Below are 22,667 nucleotides of genomic sequence, written 5' to 3'. Positions count from 1 at the left end.
CAGTTATGTTCAGTAAATGTGAGGCCAGCAAGTGACAGTAACACGAGTTTAAATTAAAAAAGAAAATCTAATAAGTATTATACGTTTTAACGGAGTTCGTAGTCGCTACGGCAGCGTAGCAACCGTAGCAATGACGGCGGCTACGGCGTAGCAAGAATGCCACATACTACAAAGAGAAAATTGTGTATAATGTATGAGCATTGCTGGAGCTAATTTAAATTCATCTTATATCTAAGCTTTCAATAATAAAGTGGTTGACCATAATTCTACACAAAGAAAAACTTATCATAATTAGATCAATTTTATTCGTAGTCACGTAGAACAAAAGTGAATACTTAGTTTCTCGCGCGAGCGGGCGCGCGCCTGTCCGCGCCATTGGCGACCAATCCTGCGCGATAATACGAGGAGTGCTGAGCTGTGCCTGGCGCGGGATGTGCTGACGAGACGCCGGGAACTTGATGACGAGGCGGGAGTCATTACCGGCAGCCGCGCGGTGCTTGCGTGCTACAGTCAACATTACGTCGATGATGACACGTCATTATATGACAATAGTTGATTGATTAATTGCTATCTGATGAATTACACACATCATATTAGATGTTAATAATACGCGGATGTTTGCACTGTGTTCAGTTTGTACTGAGCTAGTAACTCTTGCGGCGTGTACATATGTATATGTAGCTGTATGTAGTAACACATTCTCTTAACCACCCCACTTTTACTTACTGACAATTGAAATGTTTGAGAGATCGAATATTTTCCTCGGATAGATCAGACTTGGGTGGTTATAGAATATATGTTTAGTTACACATTACATTAGTAGCGGATATACCAACGTTCCTGCAAGCACTATCATCACACACTAGTGTGGTAGTACCAACACTGCTGGTAACGCTGAGTGCACACTGCTGTACAGTAGTGAGTGCTACTTAGCGCGGAGCTGCTAATTGGTAATAAGTTAATTTCAGCTAAATAGTATTTACCTAGTAGTAGTAGATAGTAACTCCAATAGCTTGCCTTTAGCGCACTTGGTATTTTAAGTTGGAAGGTTGTATAATATACATATAATATAGTTCTTGGACAATGTCTGAACATTTTCCGTTAGTTTTATTTTGTAATTATGGAGCATATTGCCATACACCGAAGGACTTTCAAACACATAATCATTGAATCGAGTCCTTGCTCCCACTGGACCGACGAGAGAAGTATAAGATAGTGTTGTCAGCTCGTAAATACAGCGGCGGTGGTGTGACGGAGCCATAAACCACCGCCAATCACTTACCAGCGCCGGCACGCTGGCGCACAATCCCGCGGAGTGGTGGCACGCTGTCCGTCACGCCGGCACGCCGTCACGCCGTCACGCTCCACTGTCCGAGGTTTACTGCCGGCTACACATCACACTACGTGGGTACTGTCTCACACCACACTGCTGTGCAATCAATGCTCAATGCCCATACAATCAAACGTAGGATTTATTGTTTTAATATACTTTCAATTCTATTTATTCATTACAAGTGACACACGAGTACCATAGCGTGCCACTTATTGTTTTACACTTCTGTTGTAAATTGTCTATGTAGCTTTTATATTCTTTCGGGAGTCCATCTTTTGCTCATCTGGATATCGAATCCAAAGCTCTATATTTATTACAGTTTACACTGAGATATCGGGATTACTTCTAGTTACCCTTACCCGGGAACACTAGGAAATTCTCCTGTGTCATGAGTGCTTTTACAAACATATAATTTCACATACTCATCAGACCTGGGCCCAGAACAACAATATGTGGATTACACAACGTATTTTTCTGTGCGGGAATCGAACCCACTACACGTTAAGCGGCAGCCAGTTGCCCGGCCACCGCGCCAACTGTCACATTGGAGATTGGAGAGTATAAAGGCCAATTAATTCGTGTGTTGAAACAAGCACGTTAGTCAGTGACACGAGTGGCGGCCGCCCTTTGTTGCTGTTCTTTATTATTTGTACTGACAACATCATTTCTGTTATCAGTGGCCCGTGTGTGCGTGGAACGTACACTTTATTTTATTCTATTTTATTTTACAGAGTCAGTACACTTTATGTTCGCACAGTCAGTTAGCGCTTGTGATGTATATTATGTTTGTAATGATTGATAGTGTGTGTGTCTGTCGGTCTGTTACACAGCACTTATAATATTGAGCGCGCCATGTATGGCCAGGTATCGGTATCAATCACTCAGCGCTGTGCACACACCGGCGCCAATGTTTGCCCGCCCGCCGACACCATCGCCGTGTGTTGTGTGCTTTGATTGCTACGTATTCGGCTGCCCAGTGACCACTCGCACACTTCCTTCAATGTATTACAAAATATCTACTTAGACACGTAGGTGTGTGTGTGTGTGTGTATAGTGTTGCTTTCTGTCAGATTGTCTGTTGTTTGTTGATGTTATTAGAGTCGCGCGCGGGCGGAGCCGCGGCACATACATCGCCTGTATTATTGTGTGCCGCGCGGATTTCATCCACTCGCCGGGTCTCATTTGTGTTGCTACTCTTTGTGGATATTGTTTGAATTCGGGCTAATCTCCGCAATAAATATTGCTCGGGTTCATGTGGAGGGAGTTAAAATAAATAAAACTAGATTCGGCTTCCGAATAAACTTTTATTGGACAAACGCGAACTTCTCGTGGAGCCGTATAGTACAATGTACATCAACTTGACTAGTAAAATACAATTAATTAACTAACTAGCAGTACATACAGTTATCGTGACGACACTTAGAGTTACGAGCGGCGGCAGCCGGCGCAGCGCCGCCCGCCACACACAATATATTAAACGTCGTAAAAATAAATGTCTTAATGTAAATATATTTGATAAATCTCGTTTACACTAGAAGGTGACATAGTAACGACTACATTTTGTACGAGTAATATCTGGTAGCGGAGCGCGGGACTCGACAACTGCTAACTAATATGTAACGCAGAAACAAAATGTAACATTTGAAGACGCAACAAATGTAAAGCTAACGCATACAAGTAATGTCCCGCGGCCTGTAGTGACGCAGCGAGCGATAGGAACTCCACCGACAACGAGAATGCGTCTCACTGGTTGGAAGTGACACGGATTACACGTCGACACATACTCTGTGGCAATACAAGTATACAATAAAAATAAATAAGCAGTCAATAAAATAGAATTATTCAAGTGATACCACAGAGCAAAACTAAAACTGTTACACTCGGTAAGTAACAATATCTATTTAACAAAACGATGTATACAATAGTAACAATGGAACATGTCGGAACAGCAATAGATGAAGTATTGTAACAAGCGCTAGTTCACGCAGAGACCTATGAAGCTGTTACATGAAGACACGCTAGACACCGCGACGGGGACAGACAGACAGATGTACCTAAGATATGACAGTTGTTATGCAATATTAGTTTTATTTAGTTATATAATATGATACAGTTTCCAGTAGTCTAGGCCTCGTCCCGCGCACTGCTCTCTGTGGAAACAAAAACATGGCATTAGGTACAACCAGGAACTATTCGGTAGACAAAGTTAAAGTGGTTGGAACACAGGACGAGAGGTAAGTAAGGCAGGCTAGTGGATGTTTTATGTTAATGTTAGTAATTCTTAATGTTGATGTGTGAACCAAATAGACATAGATCAAGATCAAAGAGTAGTGTATTGACAAAATATTGGAAAAAAAAACTACTACAACGTTTTGTACCTACTAGATTAAACCTAGATGAATGTGAAATGTATAGATTAGTTTACAGCGCAATGAAACCAGGGCGCCGACTAGTGAGGTGGAAGTGAGCAGCCCGCGGCCGCGGTCGGGCGGCGGCGGATTTAATTAAACACTTTTTACAACAGCCACGTAATGCGGCGGTAATCGTTTGCTTAGCTTTGAGAAACAGTTTAACTTGTAACTCGCACCACTTCGCTGACTGCGCGCTTTGTCCGATTGATTACACCGCCCACCGCGATCTTTTAACTAAATTATACTTTGTAAACTTTTACAGAAGATAATCTTGAGATTAGCTAAACAGGGCGCTGAGTAACTTGGCTGCCTTTGATATTGTTCTTCAGTGAACACAATAAGTGCGTTCCCATGTCAACGTATGAACAAGCAACCACTAGTAGTGCACGTCCGTGACTGGCCACTGCTGCGACACCTCCCTTTCACGTACCTCTCAGAAATCATATCTTTATACTCTAAAATATACATCGTTTCAAATTAGGAAAACTACTACTACTAAAAATATTCGAACTAAAAAACTTGTATCATTATATTTACGTGTGCCTGTGTAGGTAATGCTACGATACGTACAGAAGAGATGACATCTACAGAGGTGTAACAAGATGAACAGAGTGCGACAGAAGAGAGGAAACTAGAAGTACAAGCTCTAGAACTAACTACATGGAACATACAACTAGATGGCTAGGTGAGACAGAAGACAGACGAGTGCTGAGTGAGACACGAGTGCGAGAGAGACAAGCGAGCGTGGCTCCGTGGTTACCGTGGTCATCGTCTACCGCGTCCGCGTCCACCTGCGGCGAGCGCTTGCCCCACATGCCTCTTAGGTTAGTCCAGGCCGGCTCTCGCTTCCAGTAATACGATCCTGTAGGTTCACATTCACAGACCATGTTTATCTAACCAGCAAATACCTGTCGAGTGTCCCACAACCCACCCTGAACGCAATGAGTCACTAGGTAATACTCTACTGTCAACGAATTTGAATTCGTGTCCAATTGGAATCCACGAAATTAATTTAGCAGACAACTATACTCATAAATACACATGAATGAATATTTTTCATTAAATCGTCCATCGTTAATACGAAATTATGAATTTTAACGCGTGAAAAACTCGGCGCGGTGTCGGAGCCGGCGGCGGCCATATTGACTTGGGGGCTATTTAATTTAAAAAGGCGAGCGAGGATTATTATCTAATTCTGTCGGCGGCTCGCACAAATTCCAACTCGGCTACAAATTTATTAGGGGCTTGTGGAGCGCAGTTTAAATTACACACGGAACGAGCAGTTTATTACCGCGACACCGATACCGAGCAGTGTCGCCTGTCGCCTCCTGAGCCATCGGGGCTCAGCGCCCGCCAGTGCGGACTGCGGACCGACGACTTTACAATCAGAGCGCGGCTCACAAGTTTGGCGGCGCGCGATAACAATAAGGGCTCGTTCCTAACTCGGCTGCGAATGAGATTCAATAAAGTCGGCTGTTATCGTCGGCTAACTCCAGTTGTTAATGCCCGGCCGATGGCGTCCACCGCCCGATAAGCTGCTACCAGCAATTGTAGATGTTAATCAATCAAGTTAACGCGCGCGCCATCACTCAGCGAGGGAGGCTGCGTCGCGATACCTCCGTCTGTTATTGTTTCAGCAATGAATTTAACTAGGGGCTACGATTTATTGGGAAACTTTTATGAGCTGTCGTAATTTCATCCGCGCTGTCAAATAATTAGTGTAATAGATTGTTGTGCTCTCGCTGTAGATGTATAGGCTGCTGTAACTGGGGTTGGTGTACATTGTACAAGTGGTGTGTCACATACCGCTGTTGTACTGGGCCTGCTTGACAGGTCGCTTGCCCCACGCGCCGTGCAGTGCTGACCACGCCTTCTTCTCGGGTGCGTCCATGTGGTCGCTGTCCGATAGCTGCACAACATACAACTACATGAAACAACTGCGAGCACAGTGACACACGACGGAGCCCTGTTTGCCTAAATACAGGTCCATTCAAGCAACGTGCCGCGTGGCGTGCGGCAGCAGGTACGAGGTGGAATTATTCCTGCATAACATTTACATCTGAATCTGGGAAAAGTCTATAAACTATGCTAATGTGGGAAACTTCCTTAACTTCGGAGATCTGTTTCGGAAACTTTTACGAGATGTTAAATATATTTTTGTGCAATAATTATTGTAAGCAGTTGACGGATGAATTTTAAAATACAATTTAACAAAAGTAGAAAGTTGGATAAAAAGATAAAAAATGGAAAAGTGACGCAAGTTCCAGTAAAGTGCGGGAGGAGGTACGTACCTGTTGGATGGGGATCAGTTGTTCGATAGCCGCGTCGATCTCTTCGTAGTCTGGGTCCGCGGTGCGCTTGCCCCAGGATCCGTGGAAGTTGGCCCACTTTTCCTGAACATAGGACAGTTGTATGTTACACATAAAACGACCACGTCAAGGTCGGTGTCGAGCGATAACGAGTCAAGGGGAGTTTAGAAAACAGTTTATACTTACAGGTCCTCGCTTGCCCCAGGCAGAGCTCATGTCGTTCCAGCCTCGCTTGCCCCACGCGGAGCTCATGTCATTCCAACCACGTTTGCCCCAGGCGGAGCTCATGTCGTTCCAGCCTCGCTTGCCCCAAGCTGAGCTCATGTCATTCCAGCCTCGCTTACCCCAGGCAGAGCTCATGTCTTGCCAGCCACGTTTGCCCCAAGGAGACTGCGACATGTCCCTCCATGCGCGCTTGCCCCAGGCGGAGTTGAGGTCTTGCCATGCTCGCTTGCCCCAAGCTGAGCTCATGTCGTTCCAGCCCCTCTTACCCCACGCGGAGTTGAGGTCCTGCCACGCGCGCTTGCCCCAGGCGGAGCTCATATCCTGCCATCCTCGCTTGCCCCAGCCGCCGTGCAGACTGGACCAGGCGCGTTTTTCCTCTTCGCTTAATTCTATTTCGTTGTCAGTCTGTGAACATATGCACGTGTATGTATGTATGTACAGCAGGTGCCCGTTAGCGGTTGCGGAAATAAATTGCTTTGAGCAGTTTTCTTTTAGCGCAAAGAGCATTCGTTGAAAGATTTCCAAGGTACAATGAGGCGAGCAATTGTATTAGCTCTTTGTTTATTCACAGTATATTTTCGTTTTTACCGACTTCATATTGGTACAATTGGCTGGAACAAAGCTCGCTCGGGGGAATTGTTCGTTGAAAAAACTTGTCCGCAACATTAATGGCGCGCGAGCAGCGACTGAGCCACAAGTTGTTTTATTATTCTATTAACGCGTTTGTCGCTTCACGGAATGTTAATTGTGTTGTTGTCGAGATGAAGCGGCCCACGCGCGTCTAATACACAGATTTTTCTCCGCCAACAACAGTCCAGTAAGTACTTAGTTATGGCGATAACTAGCGTGTGAAACCATTTACCTGAACAAGGTCCGGCTGGCGACACATTGGCCAAATGAGACTTGTAACGAATTCACTATAATTCCTAGTGTCGGACTCGTGTTCCCAGACACAGACAGACGAAGGTGTCTGCTCGTAAACTGGCAGAATTAATGTTTTGATCACAACGTATCTGGGCCATGGACCGAGTATTTAATTAGTTCATGACATAAACTGATAAAAAGTAGAGACAATCCGTTACACATTTTACGAGCCACTTGCTGTCACAAGTCCTGGAGCGTGGAATTTCAAATACTTTAGCATTTGTTGTGTTTGCGTTTGTTTCAGTTTTTACATCGTCCGGTAACGGTAACGATACCGACACGGTACCGGAACGAGCTTGTGCCAGCCACTGTGCTCGACTAGATGACACTATTAGCTGCAAGTCTTGGTGTGGGTGCAAAGTGAACTCTGCTTGTGTGTGTGGTGAGGAAAGTACATAAGGTAATGAACTAAACAGTTCTGTAGGTCCTAAAGTGTCTACTGTGAGACATGACTAGTGTGTGTGTTAGTGGCGTAGCGTAGTATAGTGTGGTGTAGTGTAGTGTGGTGTGGTGTGGTGTGGTGTGGTGTGGTGTGGTGTGGTGTGGTGTGGTGTGTTGCGGTGTGGTGTGGTGCGGTGTGGTGTGGTGTGGTGGGTACGTACCCGTGCCGGCGCCGGCTCGTGGTGGGCGTCGTCGGCCGCCGCCACCGCGAGGGTGGTCAGTGCGGACAGCCACAGCGCGGCCACGCAGTAACGCATCTGCCGACAAACAAACAAACACGTCACTTATACTGTGTCAACTGTTACTAAATATAAATTACTATGTAATAGGAAATCCGTCGCATTCGTAGAGCATAATTCCAAACTCTGCTTCAACGGAACGTTTTCAAAAACCAGTAAAACACGATAACAAATGGGATCCTTATTAGGCATTCCAAATAACAGCAAATTATTGGTTGCTAATGGGCAGACGTGCTCCATCGTAGGCCACATCATCAGGTGAGATAGCGGCCAAACGTCGTCCCACTTAACAATAAAAAAAAAAAAAAAATTGATGAGTTACACTTAATTAGGAGGAAGACGTTCAAGGTGTGCTAAACGTAGCACACGTAAGACAGTGCTTAAACAGCTCGTATACAGCTGTAGAATATACGTCCATGTGTGGTCGTCGCGCGGCTTAACTCCTGCCATAATTCCTCAGTCCGGTGGACAGTCCACAGGAGATACACAACATTGTATGCACTGAGCTACGAAGGAGTAGTTGTCTGGCAAGCGACGCGGGTATTAAACTGCGGCACATTACAGCGGAAGATTGTCCCGCATAGTTCGACTCTTAAACTTTGTAGTACCTACATATATAGATAGGTAATGGGTATGTGAAGGTTTAGATCTAGGGTGACTATTGACTAAGAGATAGTTGATCAACATTATAAGACAAGATACATCGCGGCGCGGTGTGCCCGCTCTAATAATAATCGCGGGCCACGGGCGACGTCATGGTGCCCGGCACCTTACGGTCAAAGTGGTGGTGTGTGTGTGCAAATGTCACCGCGGCGCGATAGGTCAGCGGCCACGCGCGGTTATTTACGTGCACTTTGATGTAAATAGCAAGGGCCCGGGTTCGCACCCGGCAGAGGTGTCTTGGTCAATATATGTATACCTATGTATTGACCAAGTCTATTCAAAAAGTCCAGTTTGTTAATTATTACAATAGATACAAGTTGGCAGCAGTCTGTGTAAGTATCGGCCAGGTTCTTATTAGTTGCACCTTTGTGTTTCGCATCGTTCCCCGCTGTTGCTGTACAAAGGAGCTACAAGCTGCAGCTTACTGAAGTTTTATTTGTTTTATTGTAAACAAGCAACAGGCTGCCTGTAGCCGCCTGTAGCGGCTTGTAGCCCGAGGTATGCACAGAGCGCGTACTTGTAGTAGTGTCAGTAAGTAGCCGCCAGTTACCGCGCACTGTTCGGTACACATTACTTAACTCTTTTCTACTACTTATGATCATAGTTCGCAACTGTTGTTCCCTGGACCAATATTAATAAGTAACATGTATTTGGTACTTGTATGTACATATTTACATATATTTGGTTGTGGAAAGTTGGCAAGTTATTTGATGATTTAATTTTCAAACAGATGAAAAGGCAACCTTTTGCAAACTGAAGACATACGTATTGAAACATGTGTATTTCTAAAGATTTGTTGTGAAAACTTGGTGTTTCAGGTACGCAGCCTCTTGTAAAGTTTAACAAGACGTACAGACACACAAGTAATGTTGTGAAAACGTATTAATTGAACTCCTACACGTGTTGGCGTGTGATTGGCTCGCCGAGTGGCCGACATTAAGCATTAGGAATGGCGCGAACATTCGCAGCGACAGATTAGGGATGGCTGCGAATGAGGGCCATTTGTCGAACAAATCGGCCCGGCCAATACGCCCCGCCAGCCCGCGCCGACCCGCGCCGACCCGCGCTGACCCGCCATATGTCACGCTCGACTCCTGCCCGCCCGACAATCCGGATCTATTGTTACACATCGGCCCGAGGTTCAGTAATCTGCCTGCTAATGGAAAGGTGATGTGTTCGCGCCCTAATGACAGAAACCGAGTGTAATTGTTTCTACACCACTATGGCGGCGCACTCACTAAACAGCTTTATATATTTTTCATGTTCTCAGTTACGCCAGGACACGAAGTCGTATTTAAACACCAGTTTTTAACTTTGAACGAATTTAAAATCAGCTTCTCAGATTGATTTTTTATTAGTTATCACTTTTCAGGTTCCACAGAACATAAAACAGTCCCTTTGAAGATAAAAATCCGCGCGTGTGATGTAATTACGATCACGTCACAGATTGTGTGTCGGGTGATGTGTAGTGTCAACAAATTAGCGAGGAGTCGCCGCCGCCGCGGTATTTGCGGAGCGGCGATACACGGCCGGTGGAACCTCGCGATATATTACTACTCACAGGAACACGTTCACAATCTGTGAACTAAATAAAAATAACGTCGGAACGAATGTCACCGCGCCCCGTCTTGGATTCTCGTTTCATTTTCCTCCAGAGTAGTCCAGAGTAAGGCTTAGCCTTTGACAATGCAGGTAACAGCCTGCGGTTACTTGTATTCTCAAATGATGAAATGCAACACTGTAATTGGAAACAGCGCGCTGCTAGATTTATTTTTAATATTCCTGTGGACTCGGTTGCAATATTGTCTGCGGCGCTTAGTTAAGGATAGGCAACTGTTTCTGTGGTTTTATCACGTTCGCTACTGCAACAGTTTTAATACAGTCGGACAGTTATGTTACGAGGCGGCGTGTAGCAGTAACTTGTTCATAATGTTTGCACCGCACGCCACAAGCTGTTGCACGTTGCGCGCCACAGGCCGCAACTTGTTGCACAGTTTGTCTCAGCAATTAGGTTGTTATAGTGCCAGTAGTGAGGTAGCGGCGCGAGGGAGGGGGGGATCTGTTATCATTAAAGTACTTTAAACAAGTTTTGTTAAATATACGACTATTAGAAAACTGAAACTCTGGGCCCAAACACACACACACACACAATCTGCTCACATATCTGCTGTGGACGTCTAACGATCTCCGACTTGAGCGTCACGTAGCATAAAACAAAGTATTTAGTGTCCGTACATCAGCAGCCCACTACTTGTAATGAAATAATGTGAACTCGATTACAGTAGCTGTCCGGGCCGGCGTCCGGCGGCCGGTGGCGCCGTGTCCGGCTGCGACCCGGTACAGTTGTGAATGTACTTATTTCCTCTCTCGAGTTGTTCTACTGGGACTATTGTGTGGGAAACTCGCACAAGTGACAAGATATAATATTGAACTCACTGCATTGTGTTTTAAAACTAAAGTTTCTTATTTCGAAAACATTCATTTATGCTAGGGCGGAATAAAAATAAGGATTTATACATTCTCAACTCCAAGTTATTAATATTCAACTACGGAAGGCTTAATAACTACGGAAACTTATTGATAACTAAATAGAAACACACTAAACAGTATTCAATAGATGTGTTCATACATCTATTATTTATCATAGACTATATAGAGTCGAGCAATGTGCAATGAAGTTTTCTGTCCAGTGTTAAAGATAGTCTTACTGATGGTCAATTAGACTCCAGACTATAAGCTCGGAAGCCTCAAAATACGTATTTAGTATTTCATGCACTCGTTTCAATATTTCCTGTGGACGTGGTAAGTCACGTTGAGACTTGAGACTGTGTGGAAATTAATTCAGAAATATTGACTTATTATCAGTGCAGACAATACATGTCACTTACTAGAACAACTGCATGGAGTCAGGAAATTGAATGATACATCAGTTGCACCGCTGACGGGGACACAAAGGGCGATGTCGCGAAGCCGTCCACTGTACCACCGCGACAGGCAGGCAGGAGCTAAGTGACTAGTCTATACAAACCATGTAGCGAAAGAGAGAGAGAGAGAGAGAGAGAGAGAGAGAGAGAGAGTGAGAGCTCGTAGATGAAGGAAAAAATCAAGGATAACTGGACATTTCCACAAAAGTTTTTCATTTTCCACTAGTAGTTAGTGTCTAACGGAACCCAGCACCCACACAAATAATGCCGTAAAATAGTTTTCATTAAAACATCCGAATAAAGTAGTTAGCTAATGTAAAGTGAATCGTTACGGCAACAAACTGTAGGTTTATGTTAAAAGCTTCCTCGACAACTTTAATTTATAGTTAGCAAACAATGCGCTGTGTTTTGGGAGTAATCCGTGAGTGATGGTGGGGGGGTGACTCGGCCGCTGTGCAGTCCCGGGGACATTACTGCTAATCCGTGCATAATGTGCATGTATCGGGCGCAGGTACACAATGAGCTCTCTAGGTCTTAGTTAAATACATTTAAATGCAATGGAGGATCTCGAGGCTTATACAATTTCATTAGCACGATCCATAATGTCCACAGGAGTGACCACTGGTACTTATTCTGTCAGATAGACGAATGTTATAATGATGAGAAAAATTAAATCTAGTAGTAAACGATCTATACATAGTTTTGAATTGTACATAATATGACATATGTGGTGTCGAAAATGCATAACAGTGTTACTTTGAATGAAAATAGGGAAACGCAGAAAACAAACTGAAAAGTGAATGATTTGTATTCATTGCGATTTCGATAGAGTCCAAACGGTCCATTGTCGATATATTTGTAGGAGATGGATTGAACGTCACATGTCGTCGATACGAGCCGGGTCTCGTCTGTCAGCAGTCTGCTCAATGTCGCGTCTCGTGTGGCGGACACTGTGTCCATACCGACATGTTGCTACTTGACTGATCCGTATTATGGAAACATTTTTAAGATGACTAAAAAAATATAGGGTACAGAGATGCCAACACATCAAGCTGTTAACTGACATAGTTTGTTGGTAACTGTTCAATAATCTGGTAAAGTTTGAATATGTCGTGTGTCTCATGTCAAGTAAGTATGCACTGCAACATGTCGTGAGCTGCGTCAGCACATTCTCCCGCCGCAGCGGTTTGATGGGCTATGGATGGCTACATGCGAGCTCCACATCGTATCGTCTGCACTGACTCGGGAATTACCGATAGATTCTTGTACGATTCAATCATATGGATATATAGTGTATACTAGGAAGCCATAGCTATTCAGCTTTATTTTAGAGCGACTTTTTGAGTGAGTTTAAATGTAAGTTAAACTACATAAAGCTACGTGATACATTTGTAACGTTTGCAGTTTGATTCTTTCCAGTAGCTAGCCCGTGCTCCCTCAATTTAACTCGACAAACGCGTCTGTGATTAGGAGCCGCGCGGGACCGAGCGAGACGTCTCGAGGGCCCTCCGACGTGAGGGTTAACATGCCGAGTGGACCATTACAGCCACTCCTGGCACACAGCGCGCACTATCTGGCGCTATATTACCTCGTAAACGTCTACACGGCGCGATCGAGTTTTATGAAACGCACACATTTTCAATTGGACGATTACAAGAATTTATGTTCGTCATTGAAGTGAAATAATGTCATTAATTTAGCTCGCCGAGTATTTATGTGGCGGGGGTGGACAGTGGACACTCGGGGTTACTTCGTAGCAAAGTTTCTTTACGTGACTGTTTGCGTCTCATTAGCCGAGCTCGCACAAAGGCCCGCTGACCACAGCCGCTACTTACCGCCGCAGTCGGCGCCAGCTTACAGCTCAGACCTCTGATCGCAAGGTATTACACACACATACACACCTACATACATGAACTTTGTAAAGTACTCGAGTTACACAACTTATTTACTTCTTGTACTTAATTAGTGTTTAAATATAAAACGCTTCAGGTTGTGAAATGAATATAAAACTCATTGCGGCAACGTGAGTGTAACGATTGTTGTTATTTAAAAAGGTTTAAAAGGGGTAGCGGCGGAGATGTGTACAACTGTACAGTCATCGTGTAACAATTAGTGCCCACACAGTAAGTGTGCGAGGCGGTTGTAAGAAACGAGAGGCTTTTGTTCGCGTCGCGGGCGATACATCCCGGCTGGGGCTGGTTTAGGCTCGAATTAGAATAAAACAAATGAAATTGAATGTAAGCTGACATGACACAGCAGATCACTGCGTAATCTCCCCCCCCCTACTGAGCTACATACAGACACGTAATGATCCCGACTTGCCCCATATAATCGATCCTTCAGTCAATTGCTCGCGTTGTCTGCGATCCTCCACTCGACTCAATTTCCTCGATACTGGATTTGTTTGAAAAAGAAATGTATCTGTATCTGTATAATGTTTGTGCTCATCACTAATTCAGACGCCAAGTAATTCTCTGTTGACTTAGGAACTGGAGCTCGATAATTACTTTGAATATTTAAAAGAGTTCCGCGGAATAAGTTGATCATGTTGTGCTGCCTGGCGGGTGCACATCGATTGTGTGCCAACTTCCCGGTACAGACAAATACAACCTACTTGTGTGCTCCTACTCGGAGGTTCCACTGAATATTTTACTTTACAGTAGATTAGTGCAACTAGTGCCGTATATTCTTGGTATCGAATTATTCGCTTCTTTCTTGGTAGTGAATCAATAGAAACCTATCGCAGGTTAACTTGTTGTTAGAAATTTTAAAAATTGGGAGGATATTCTGTGCTTCAGAAAGCACGTAGTACAGCCATTGGTCCTGCGCCGGACCTCTCATTGGTGGTATCGGATGCTGCCATCGCATCACTAGGTACGAAGCGTAGAGTGCGCCCTGTGATGATTTCACATCTGTGTTTTGTTTATTTCTTAATGTTGATTTTATACTTGTGAACTAAATGTTCTGGTGCGATTTAGTAATGGTTGTTATTATTCTACTGTGATTAATTAAATTACATACTTAGGGAACAGGTAGTTGCCTAGTAGGCCGCATTCGATAGTGTCGCTGTCATGTCGGTCGATAATGCAGTATTAATAGGATGGCGATGCGATGACCTGTGCCATCACCACTCTACTTAGGCCTCTCTCGCTTATAGGTAGAACTATTTTTTTTAATACTCTATATACGCATATTCTATATGCTAATATTAATGATATGTAGCTGGCAGTTAACATCGATTCTACCGGTCTTGGTTGATTAGCGTGTTGGATAAAATGCTTATGGATTGATCTGACAAAAAGTGGTCTTAGCCTAATATACAGTAATGCTTGATTGAGTCTGGTAAAGACTCAGTGCCTGCCACAACCTACATGGGAAACACAGGATGTTTTAATCTATCTTCTTTTAAATATAATTTCTGTGTCGGTGTGTGCCACAGCTCACGTTACACTGGTCGTCACGTAAGATTTCACTGCGACTAAGTCGGCATTATTTGCGTCACCACCGTGTGTCGGCTCCGATATAAAAATATTATCGACATTTATAGCCAATCTATGGCCACTAACTGACTGATACATAGAGAGAGGTTCTATACTTTAGGACATTAAGCTATAGGTAATTGTGGAGAGTGAATAATTAGTAAAAAAATTGCCTTTCGTATACAGTGTATAATATTATGTAAGTCGAGAATTGTGTAAATTGCTTATTTTTGTATCGAGGACGACTCACAACCATTGATACTACGTATTGTACCGTACGATACTACATTATCTAGGTGTCAATGTGTCTACACAAATATAGAACAAGCAGTATCTATAAACAATCACCCCGGCTCTGCCTGCAGGCGACGAGAGGCAGGCTCACCTCCCCTGACCTTTCCCTAATCGCGTTGAGGCCAAATATTAATCTTAACCAGATCGCAAGGAATGTCAAGTTTTATTTTTACATGGACCGACTACCGTAGGCGGCATTGTATATATTTATAAATAAAATGAAAATATTAAAACAACTTGTGTTGGTATAAAGTGTAGTTTGAATATTGATTGGTAAACAAATGGCGAATGACTCGGAACTATTCACGTTGTTGAAGTGAACTTTAAACTGTAATCGATACGCCGCCACTCGAACTCTGACATTCGATTATATCGATTCCCAAGAAATTACTTTCACGAAACTATTTATTGATGGGAACATTAGCGGCTTCACAGTAATGTACTACTAGTAGTTGGTAGTAGATGGTAGTAGCTACTCAAGGAACTTATTCATTGGGTTGTAAACTCTCCAATAAAGGCCTTCTCACACGGGAAAGCCATCCTTCGGTACGAATGGGTAGGTTCAACAGGAGTGATAAAACCGATGTGAAACAACGTTTGCGCCGTGTTTAGTCGTATGAGTGATGTTACCAGAGGTTCAATCTTAAAATCCCTCCCTTGTCAAACTCTAAATGTCAAACTCTAAAGGTTGGCAACGCACTTGTAATTCCCCTGGCGTTGCGGGTGTCTATGCACAGCTTGCGTTGATTGCGTCCAAACAAAAATGATGTTAGTATAAGTAGAGTGACGCTGGAATCAATCAGTACAAGAGTAAGTAAAACGCTCTGTAAGTAAGTGTGGACATTAGAAGTAGAAGTAGTTATAACTATAATATTATACGAGGGTCGTTACACTGGGACCCGCAGCCTAATGTGTGGGCATTATGCGACAAATGGCGCGAACACTTTCGTAGGGCGCGGGGCGCGGGGGCGCGGGCCGGGGGCGCGAGGCGGCCAGCGATGGCGACCATGTACCGCCACTGTTATGGCAATGGCCGCTAATGGACCGTGCAGCAGTGGAGCTGCATTTATGGGAATTGCAGCGGAGAGACCACTTGCTACATTACTGTAAGGAGTTGTAATCGCAAGTCCGTGAGAGACTTCTTTTCTTTTGCTCTCGATGTAAATAGGTATGTATGGCAGTAACATGGCTCTTTCAAATGGGGAAGTAATGTAATGTTTAGTTTGCTCTGTAATAGGAATGTGAACTTAAGGTAACAACAGGAATTAGGTAGCACGCTTCAAATTATTACATTTTTGCAACGCAATTTTTACTGACATTTGATGAAAAGTCATAAAAACACAGAAAGAGGAACTTTGTTTCCTTTGAAGCGGACGACTTTGTATGTTTGTTGGACAAATGGCAGCTGATGAACATTAGCCGGGAACCAGGGCTTCGTATTGTGAGCAAATAATTCAGTTTAGTTACGGACGCGGCGCTTTGTCGCTTTGTGGCCACAAACTGTGCAGACGCTCATTTGTTTTTATTCATAACGAGAATTGAATAGCAACCAGCACACGGCGCACGGCGCTGCATTGTTCCACAACTGTTCCTTGGTACACTCGCTTGTAATAAAAATGTTGCCAACTTTATTTCTTTTGTAAATGTTCCGCAGATTAACATTCACAAATCGCATGTTCGTGCGTCACTCGTATTCTAATGGAAAGCAAGTATTTTTACTGACGTTAAGTATCAAAGAATATTGAATATTATAGCTATAAGTGATTTCTTATCGCAGTTTAGTGTTTATGTAATGATTGCGTTTTAATCGTGCGTTTGGGAATACAACAGTCACGGGCCAATTACTGTGTAACGTTAGTACTGGTAGCTATAAATATATTACGTAAATAAGTATTTTAAAAACAAATCTTGGCAATAAACAGTAATAAATGTGGCAGTTCATTTGTTACTGAATTCATTGCAACTTGTAAACCGTCTCCGGTGAATTCGGTAATAATATAACTTTCATTATGAGGCTCCAAACTTACAGTCGGCGGTGCGGTTAATTGAGTGCCGCCAAAAATCCGCCTTCCGAAGTTACAGTGGAACAAAACTCGGCGAGTTGGGAGCCGTTGTCAAAGTTGGAGCACAAGTTGCCGGGGACCGGGTAGCGGGTGGTCGGGTACTGGTACTTACTTGTTGATTTCCAACTCATTCCGTTGGGCTTTTGTTGTCATTACCGTTTCACTTCTAATAATATTTCCGTCGGCGCTACGTTTTATGAACGTGTCAAATTAAACTTTTTGACGCACAAGTAACAGAGGGAGCTCGCAGCAATGCGAACTGTGCACAACATTAATTGACAACTTGTGCTTACAAGTTGTCAACACTCACACATTATGTCGAGTATGTGAACGAAATCACGTTAAAGATATAAAGTAATGGAAGGGCAATGTCGTTCTAAATGTAAGTGTTATCGCCGTGGAGACGGTACAGGGGGCGTGTGATCCGAGCAGCCCCCGGGACCGCGGGGCTGTCACCGCGACACCTGTGTCTGCAGCCTCCAGGGCGCGCCGACATCTGTTCATATCATGTTTAACAAGTGGCCGCCGGGCGCCGGTTAAATTTCATTTGTTCAAAGATTAATGTCGTGTGACGTAACATTAGGAGCCAGTTAGCCACCTGACATTCCAATTAGGACAACCAGCTACGTAGGTACTGTGTGGAACAAAAACGAGTACGAAAGTGAAATAACGTCCTCAGTACGAGGATCGACTTAATAAACTGAGATTTGAATTAAGACGGAGCGGTATGAATAATTACGTTAATAAATTAAGTCTACAAAGTTTAAATCCTGGCGGCGGCGCCTCCAGCTGGTTGAGAATGAGCCTTTCTTCACCTGTGCCTAATCCTTTTGTATCGAGATGGGGAGACAGTTGCCGACTTATCGGCCCCAGGTACGGGTGCCGGCGACTGGAACCGACCCCCGCTGTAATCGTGTAAGACAATCGTAATCCCGCCGTGACTAGGGTTGCCACTTGACCGCCGCGCCCCGACCGCGCGCTACGTGACTCGTCTCGGATAAGCAATCAAATGCTTAGACTCGACATTACATGACTTCTTACATTGTTTTGTATTTTAATAAAATAAGGCTTTGAATTGAGACTTGACAGAAGATCAGGATTATTTTACAAATGCCAGTTCATTTATAAATCATCAATGAGTTATCAGACCGACCTGCTGAGCGCCAGTAAGGCTGTGTAGGTTGTCAATAAATGAGCAACATCTTTGTTCTCACTGCGGGTAATCACTCACTGGCAGCCCTGCGTAGGCTGGAGCGGATTCCCGTCCCTAATAGCACGTTAATAGCGATAATCGAATAGACTCGATTATAATCGAATCGAGTCGATTATCGGCTCACAAAGATTAGTAATCGATCCGCGCAAACAAAATTAATTAAAACAAGTTTGGCGAGTGTCGCGGCTGGTATGCGGGCACTGCTCGGAGGAGCAGCGCGGCGTGGCGGGAGATGGATGGCTTACCTGGAACAAGGAGACAACACTTTGTTACACACGTACACATCAGACATAGAACAATAACCCGTAATTACTACACCAATAGATTCACTTTCCAATGTTAAGAATAGTCGTTTTAAAAGTGCGCTCAGAATTAGCCGTCGGTACAAGTTATTCAATTTCCACGGCGTTAATAGCTTAGCAGTGCACGCCTACTAAAGTTTGAGCAGTAACCTGGTACATTACGGCTGCATAACTAGGAAGGTTTATTTCCTCAATATTGTAAGAAATGGTATAAACATACAATCGAATGGTAAGGAGTCGACAATACACATACGGTTTAATTACCCAGCTTTCAATGAATTCTCGAGTTAATGTGTAGTGTTGTTGAACAAAACACATATTTCACGTATCGACACGGGAAAGGTCTGTGTTTATAATTACAGGCAGGCGACAAATAATATGTCGGTGTGAAGCTAAGACTGCAGTCAGGTGTGACTATTCACAGTTTGACATATCATTTACGTATTTTTAACATTTTAACTGTCTTAGGATTGAACTCAGCGCTGGGAAAATTGCTATAGATTTTTAAGGGGGTAAATCATCCAATGACTTTTCCCGCCTTGGACGAGGCGAGAGGAAGTGTCAGACTCTTACTGTCTAAAAACCACCCCGTTCCTACTCTTGTTTTTCGAGCCAGAGTCCCGGTAACCCGTTTCTTTCCTAGAGTAATATCGTGGATAAAATTATATTTCGATCTGCAATCAATAAAGCGGCACACTCACTATCCAGAAGCTTGGCTTTAAAAAATTAATCATAAGCAAAAAAGTAGTTCCCTCATCTAGTTGGCGAGAGCAGCCTGTCTATACCGTGCTACAGCAACACCGTGACAGCAAAGTGAAACTGTTTCACAAAGTAAAAGTAAGTGGAGCAAGTAGCGAGCCGATGGGCCGCAAGTAACCTCACTACCAGACGAGATGCAACCTCTTTTCATCGCAACTAATTAAACTCGTGTTATGCAAAACGTTCGTTGTATCGTCGCGAGCTGCTGCAACGTGTAGCGCGCAACGTGTAACGCCGCCGTAATGGCTTGTATCAATTATGGAAATACTTGGGAATACTTGTACTGTCACACTACTTGGGTAAGTTTGTGTGCATTTTGTAAATACATTTTATGAAGTATTTTAGTGTAGAAAAAAAAAGACCTGTTTGCCTGTTTTCACCGGAATCCCTAAGCTAAAGTAGGTTCCATTTAATGTCATTTGTCATCAATCTATAAGTGACACCAAACAGTACAAATAAGCGGTTAGTTTTGGTTAAGCGATGGTTTGTAGTATGGGGTAGTTGGTAAACGCGGTCGTTAGAGTATCAAACCTTTAATTATACTATCTACACGTTGTGTTACTGTCACATTAGTACTAGGAATATATGTATAGACAGTTTAAGGTAGTTTAATATAGATTACAAAGAAAGGCTCCTGACGTACGTGGGCAAGTATTTCCAGTGAGTTATAAATAATGTACGGCCGTGCAAGGACTGACGTTTCGTAGATATAATTAGCGAAGACGGAATCGATGGCGGCGCTCACTTATTCATTGAGCAATCGATGATCGACCGGCTTGGGGCAGGTAAGTGCCACTCACCGTGAACATTAACATACGCCATACTCGCTCGTGTAAAAATATCTCCGTGCATGATGACGTCACATGTTCCACACACGTGTTGCCCATCTTGCGTGAATTTGGCCATGGTGGTGACGTCACGATGACACCGTGCTAGCGACGACAGATGACAGATACAATCACTAATGAAGATTCTAATTACATTGCTCTTTACTTTTAAGTAGTGATCATTTCATATTAAGAAATGGTTCAGGATTTACTGAAAACAACTAACTAGTTTAAGTCATTACTATACGACGTGTAATAGTTCTCTGTCTCTCTATTAGTTCCAAACCTTAAATGCCTGGTATTTACTACTTTCTACTTTACTCCTAAATAAATAAAGTTGCGAATCCATCTGATAGATTTATTTGTCATCATGTATTTAAGTAACCCAGTTACTTTAAAATTAAAATCATAGTGAACGACACAGACTAATGTATGTAATGTAGGATGAAGTGCCGGTGTCTATCTGTATATTATGAGTTCGAGATATTTGTTGGAAACAGTTTAAGTTGTGCTTAACTCCAAGTAATATTATAAACAAAAGCTACTGTTTGGGAACAACAGAATACATGGCTCAAGTACTTACCGGTACCATTATAGTCTAGAAATCTATTACAGATTTTGTGATAGACTAAACTTAGTGCTCAAATGTAATTTGTAGCGCGTCGCGCGTCGCTACAAGTTTTTGACGAAGAGATAGGGCGCGATGTTCTTGAACTAAATTTTTATATAATATGGATATTGTTGATAGGGGAATATCGATCTTATTGTAAGTCACAATATGCGTTAAAATGGTGTATCTTCCTAAGTTGTGATCGCTAAACTGTATCTTAAGAAAACGTTTTTTTACTTTGATAAAACATTGTCCCACATTAGGATTTCCTCCTGTATTTCAATATAAAGTCTGAATCAGTTTTACATGGCACTTCGAAAATATCTAACTGTGTCACCACTACAATAGCCTCGAACATAGAGAGGCGTGATGTTACACACACATTTAGTTTGACGTTCGAGTTATAATTACATTTGTAAAGTGTTTGTATCGATACAATTGTACTCCGTCATCGATAGTTCACACAGTTAATGTAACAAAGTTTGTTACGTGTTACAGCTCACTGTTACAGAGTTTGTTACACATAGAACAGTTGAAGTGACCTGTCACTATGTAATTATCCTGTCAGTTAGGTTTAATTTGCGGTGACCACGCACAGGTGGTGTTGAGTTGATTCATTTAGCGTTTGTTTCACCACCTTCATATAAATGCCCGATAAAAGTGACAGATAGTGCATACAAATTACGTTCTTAAATCCAAGTTATCTGATACATAGTGGTTATCCAGACATTGGGGAACAAGTCCTTAATGTCTAAAACTATTTCGTGTGTTGAATGTTATTGGTTGAATATTATAAAGTTGCAATTCTTAAATTTTACTTTCTGAGCGAAATCGAAAAAATAAATTGAGATTTGAATTGTAAAGCATTGAGTTCCTGCTTTAGGTAGTTTTGCTTTCAAATGAGGGCGTGCTGTATTAATTACGATGTAATAATGCTGAATATAGAAGCTGTCTCCATGGAAGGGGAGACACAAATTAATGACAAATATTATGCAAATCTGTTAGATCACGGAACTGATACAAGTTGACAGGTGCAACATAATATTCGTAAGTCACCAGTCACAAACAATTTCCAACAAAGTAGTGAGCTGTCAAAATGTCAAGTCTCCTCAGTGACAGGTCGTGGCGCTGTCACTGTCATCGATCACGTTATATAGCAGTAATTAGTTTACACGGCCAATAAAGTTTATCACTTTTTGAATAAATTATACACTGAAACTAAAATAATATTGAGACAGTTTTCAAACTAATTTAAGTCCCGATAAACATTAGTTTACTTTATAATTATGACAATTCACTTTGTTTTATTTCGATGGAGATTAAACAATCTTACTAATATTATAATTGAATAAGTTTGTGAGTTTATGTGTATGTTCGTTACTCAATCGCGTCAAAACCGCTGAAGAGATCGGGATGAAATTTGGAACATGGGTAGATTATGGTCTGGAATAACACATAGGATACTTTTTATCCTACGGGAACGCGGGCGAAGCTGCTGGCAGGAGCTAGTAAAATAATGATATATGTTTGTTAATGAATACAAAATAGTGTATGTTTGTTCGGACGGAAGTATGTATTATGATCACGCGGCCATTGTTATTGTATGAATAATTAATTGAAAACAGTTTTATAATAGCCTGCTTTCCGGGTC

The 22,667-nt window shown here is 42.9% G+C and overlaps 1 protein-coding gene across 2 annotated transcripts in view; it reads right to left on the bottom strand.

Moving 5' to 3' along the window:
* Positions 1-2,617: 2,617 nt before the first annotated feature.
* Positions 2,618-22,667, bottom strand: part of LOC118271332 (prothoracicostatic peptides) — a 48,970-nt gene continuing 28,920 nt past the window's right edge. Inside the window, exons 2-7 of one of the 2 annotated variants that reach the window (XM_035587388.2) lie at positions 7,805-7,900; positions 6,240-6,683; positions 6,036-6,137; positions 5,551-5,653; positions 4,505-4,606; positions 2,618-3,483 (exon numbers count right to left, since the gene is read on the bottom strand). In XM_035587388.2, the coding sequence (XP_035443281.1) occupies positions 3,458-3,483; positions 4,505-4,606; positions 5,551-5,653; positions 6,036-6,137; positions 6,240-6,683; positions 7,805-7,900 (873 nt within the window). In that variant the 3' untranslated portion in view covers positions 2,618-3,457. The remainder of the gene's footprint in view (positions 3,484-4,504; positions 4,607-5,550; positions 5,654-6,035; positions 6,138-6,239; positions 6,684-7,804; positions 7,901-22,667) is intronic. The other variant, XM_035587389.2, reaches the window with a different exon arrangement.

This window comes from Spodoptera frugiperda, chromosome 9 (assembly GCF_023101765.2).
Source record: "Spodoptera frugiperda isolate SF20-4 chromosome 9, AGI-APGP_CSIRO_Sfru_2.0, whole genome shotgun sequence".
NCBI classification, from domain to species: domain Eukaryota; kingdom Metazoa; phylum Arthropoda; class Insecta; order Lepidoptera; family Noctuidae; genus Spodoptera; species Spodoptera frugiperda.
Note: the sequence above shows the minus strand (reverse complement) of the source record. Positions and strands in the feature narration are given on the sequence as shown.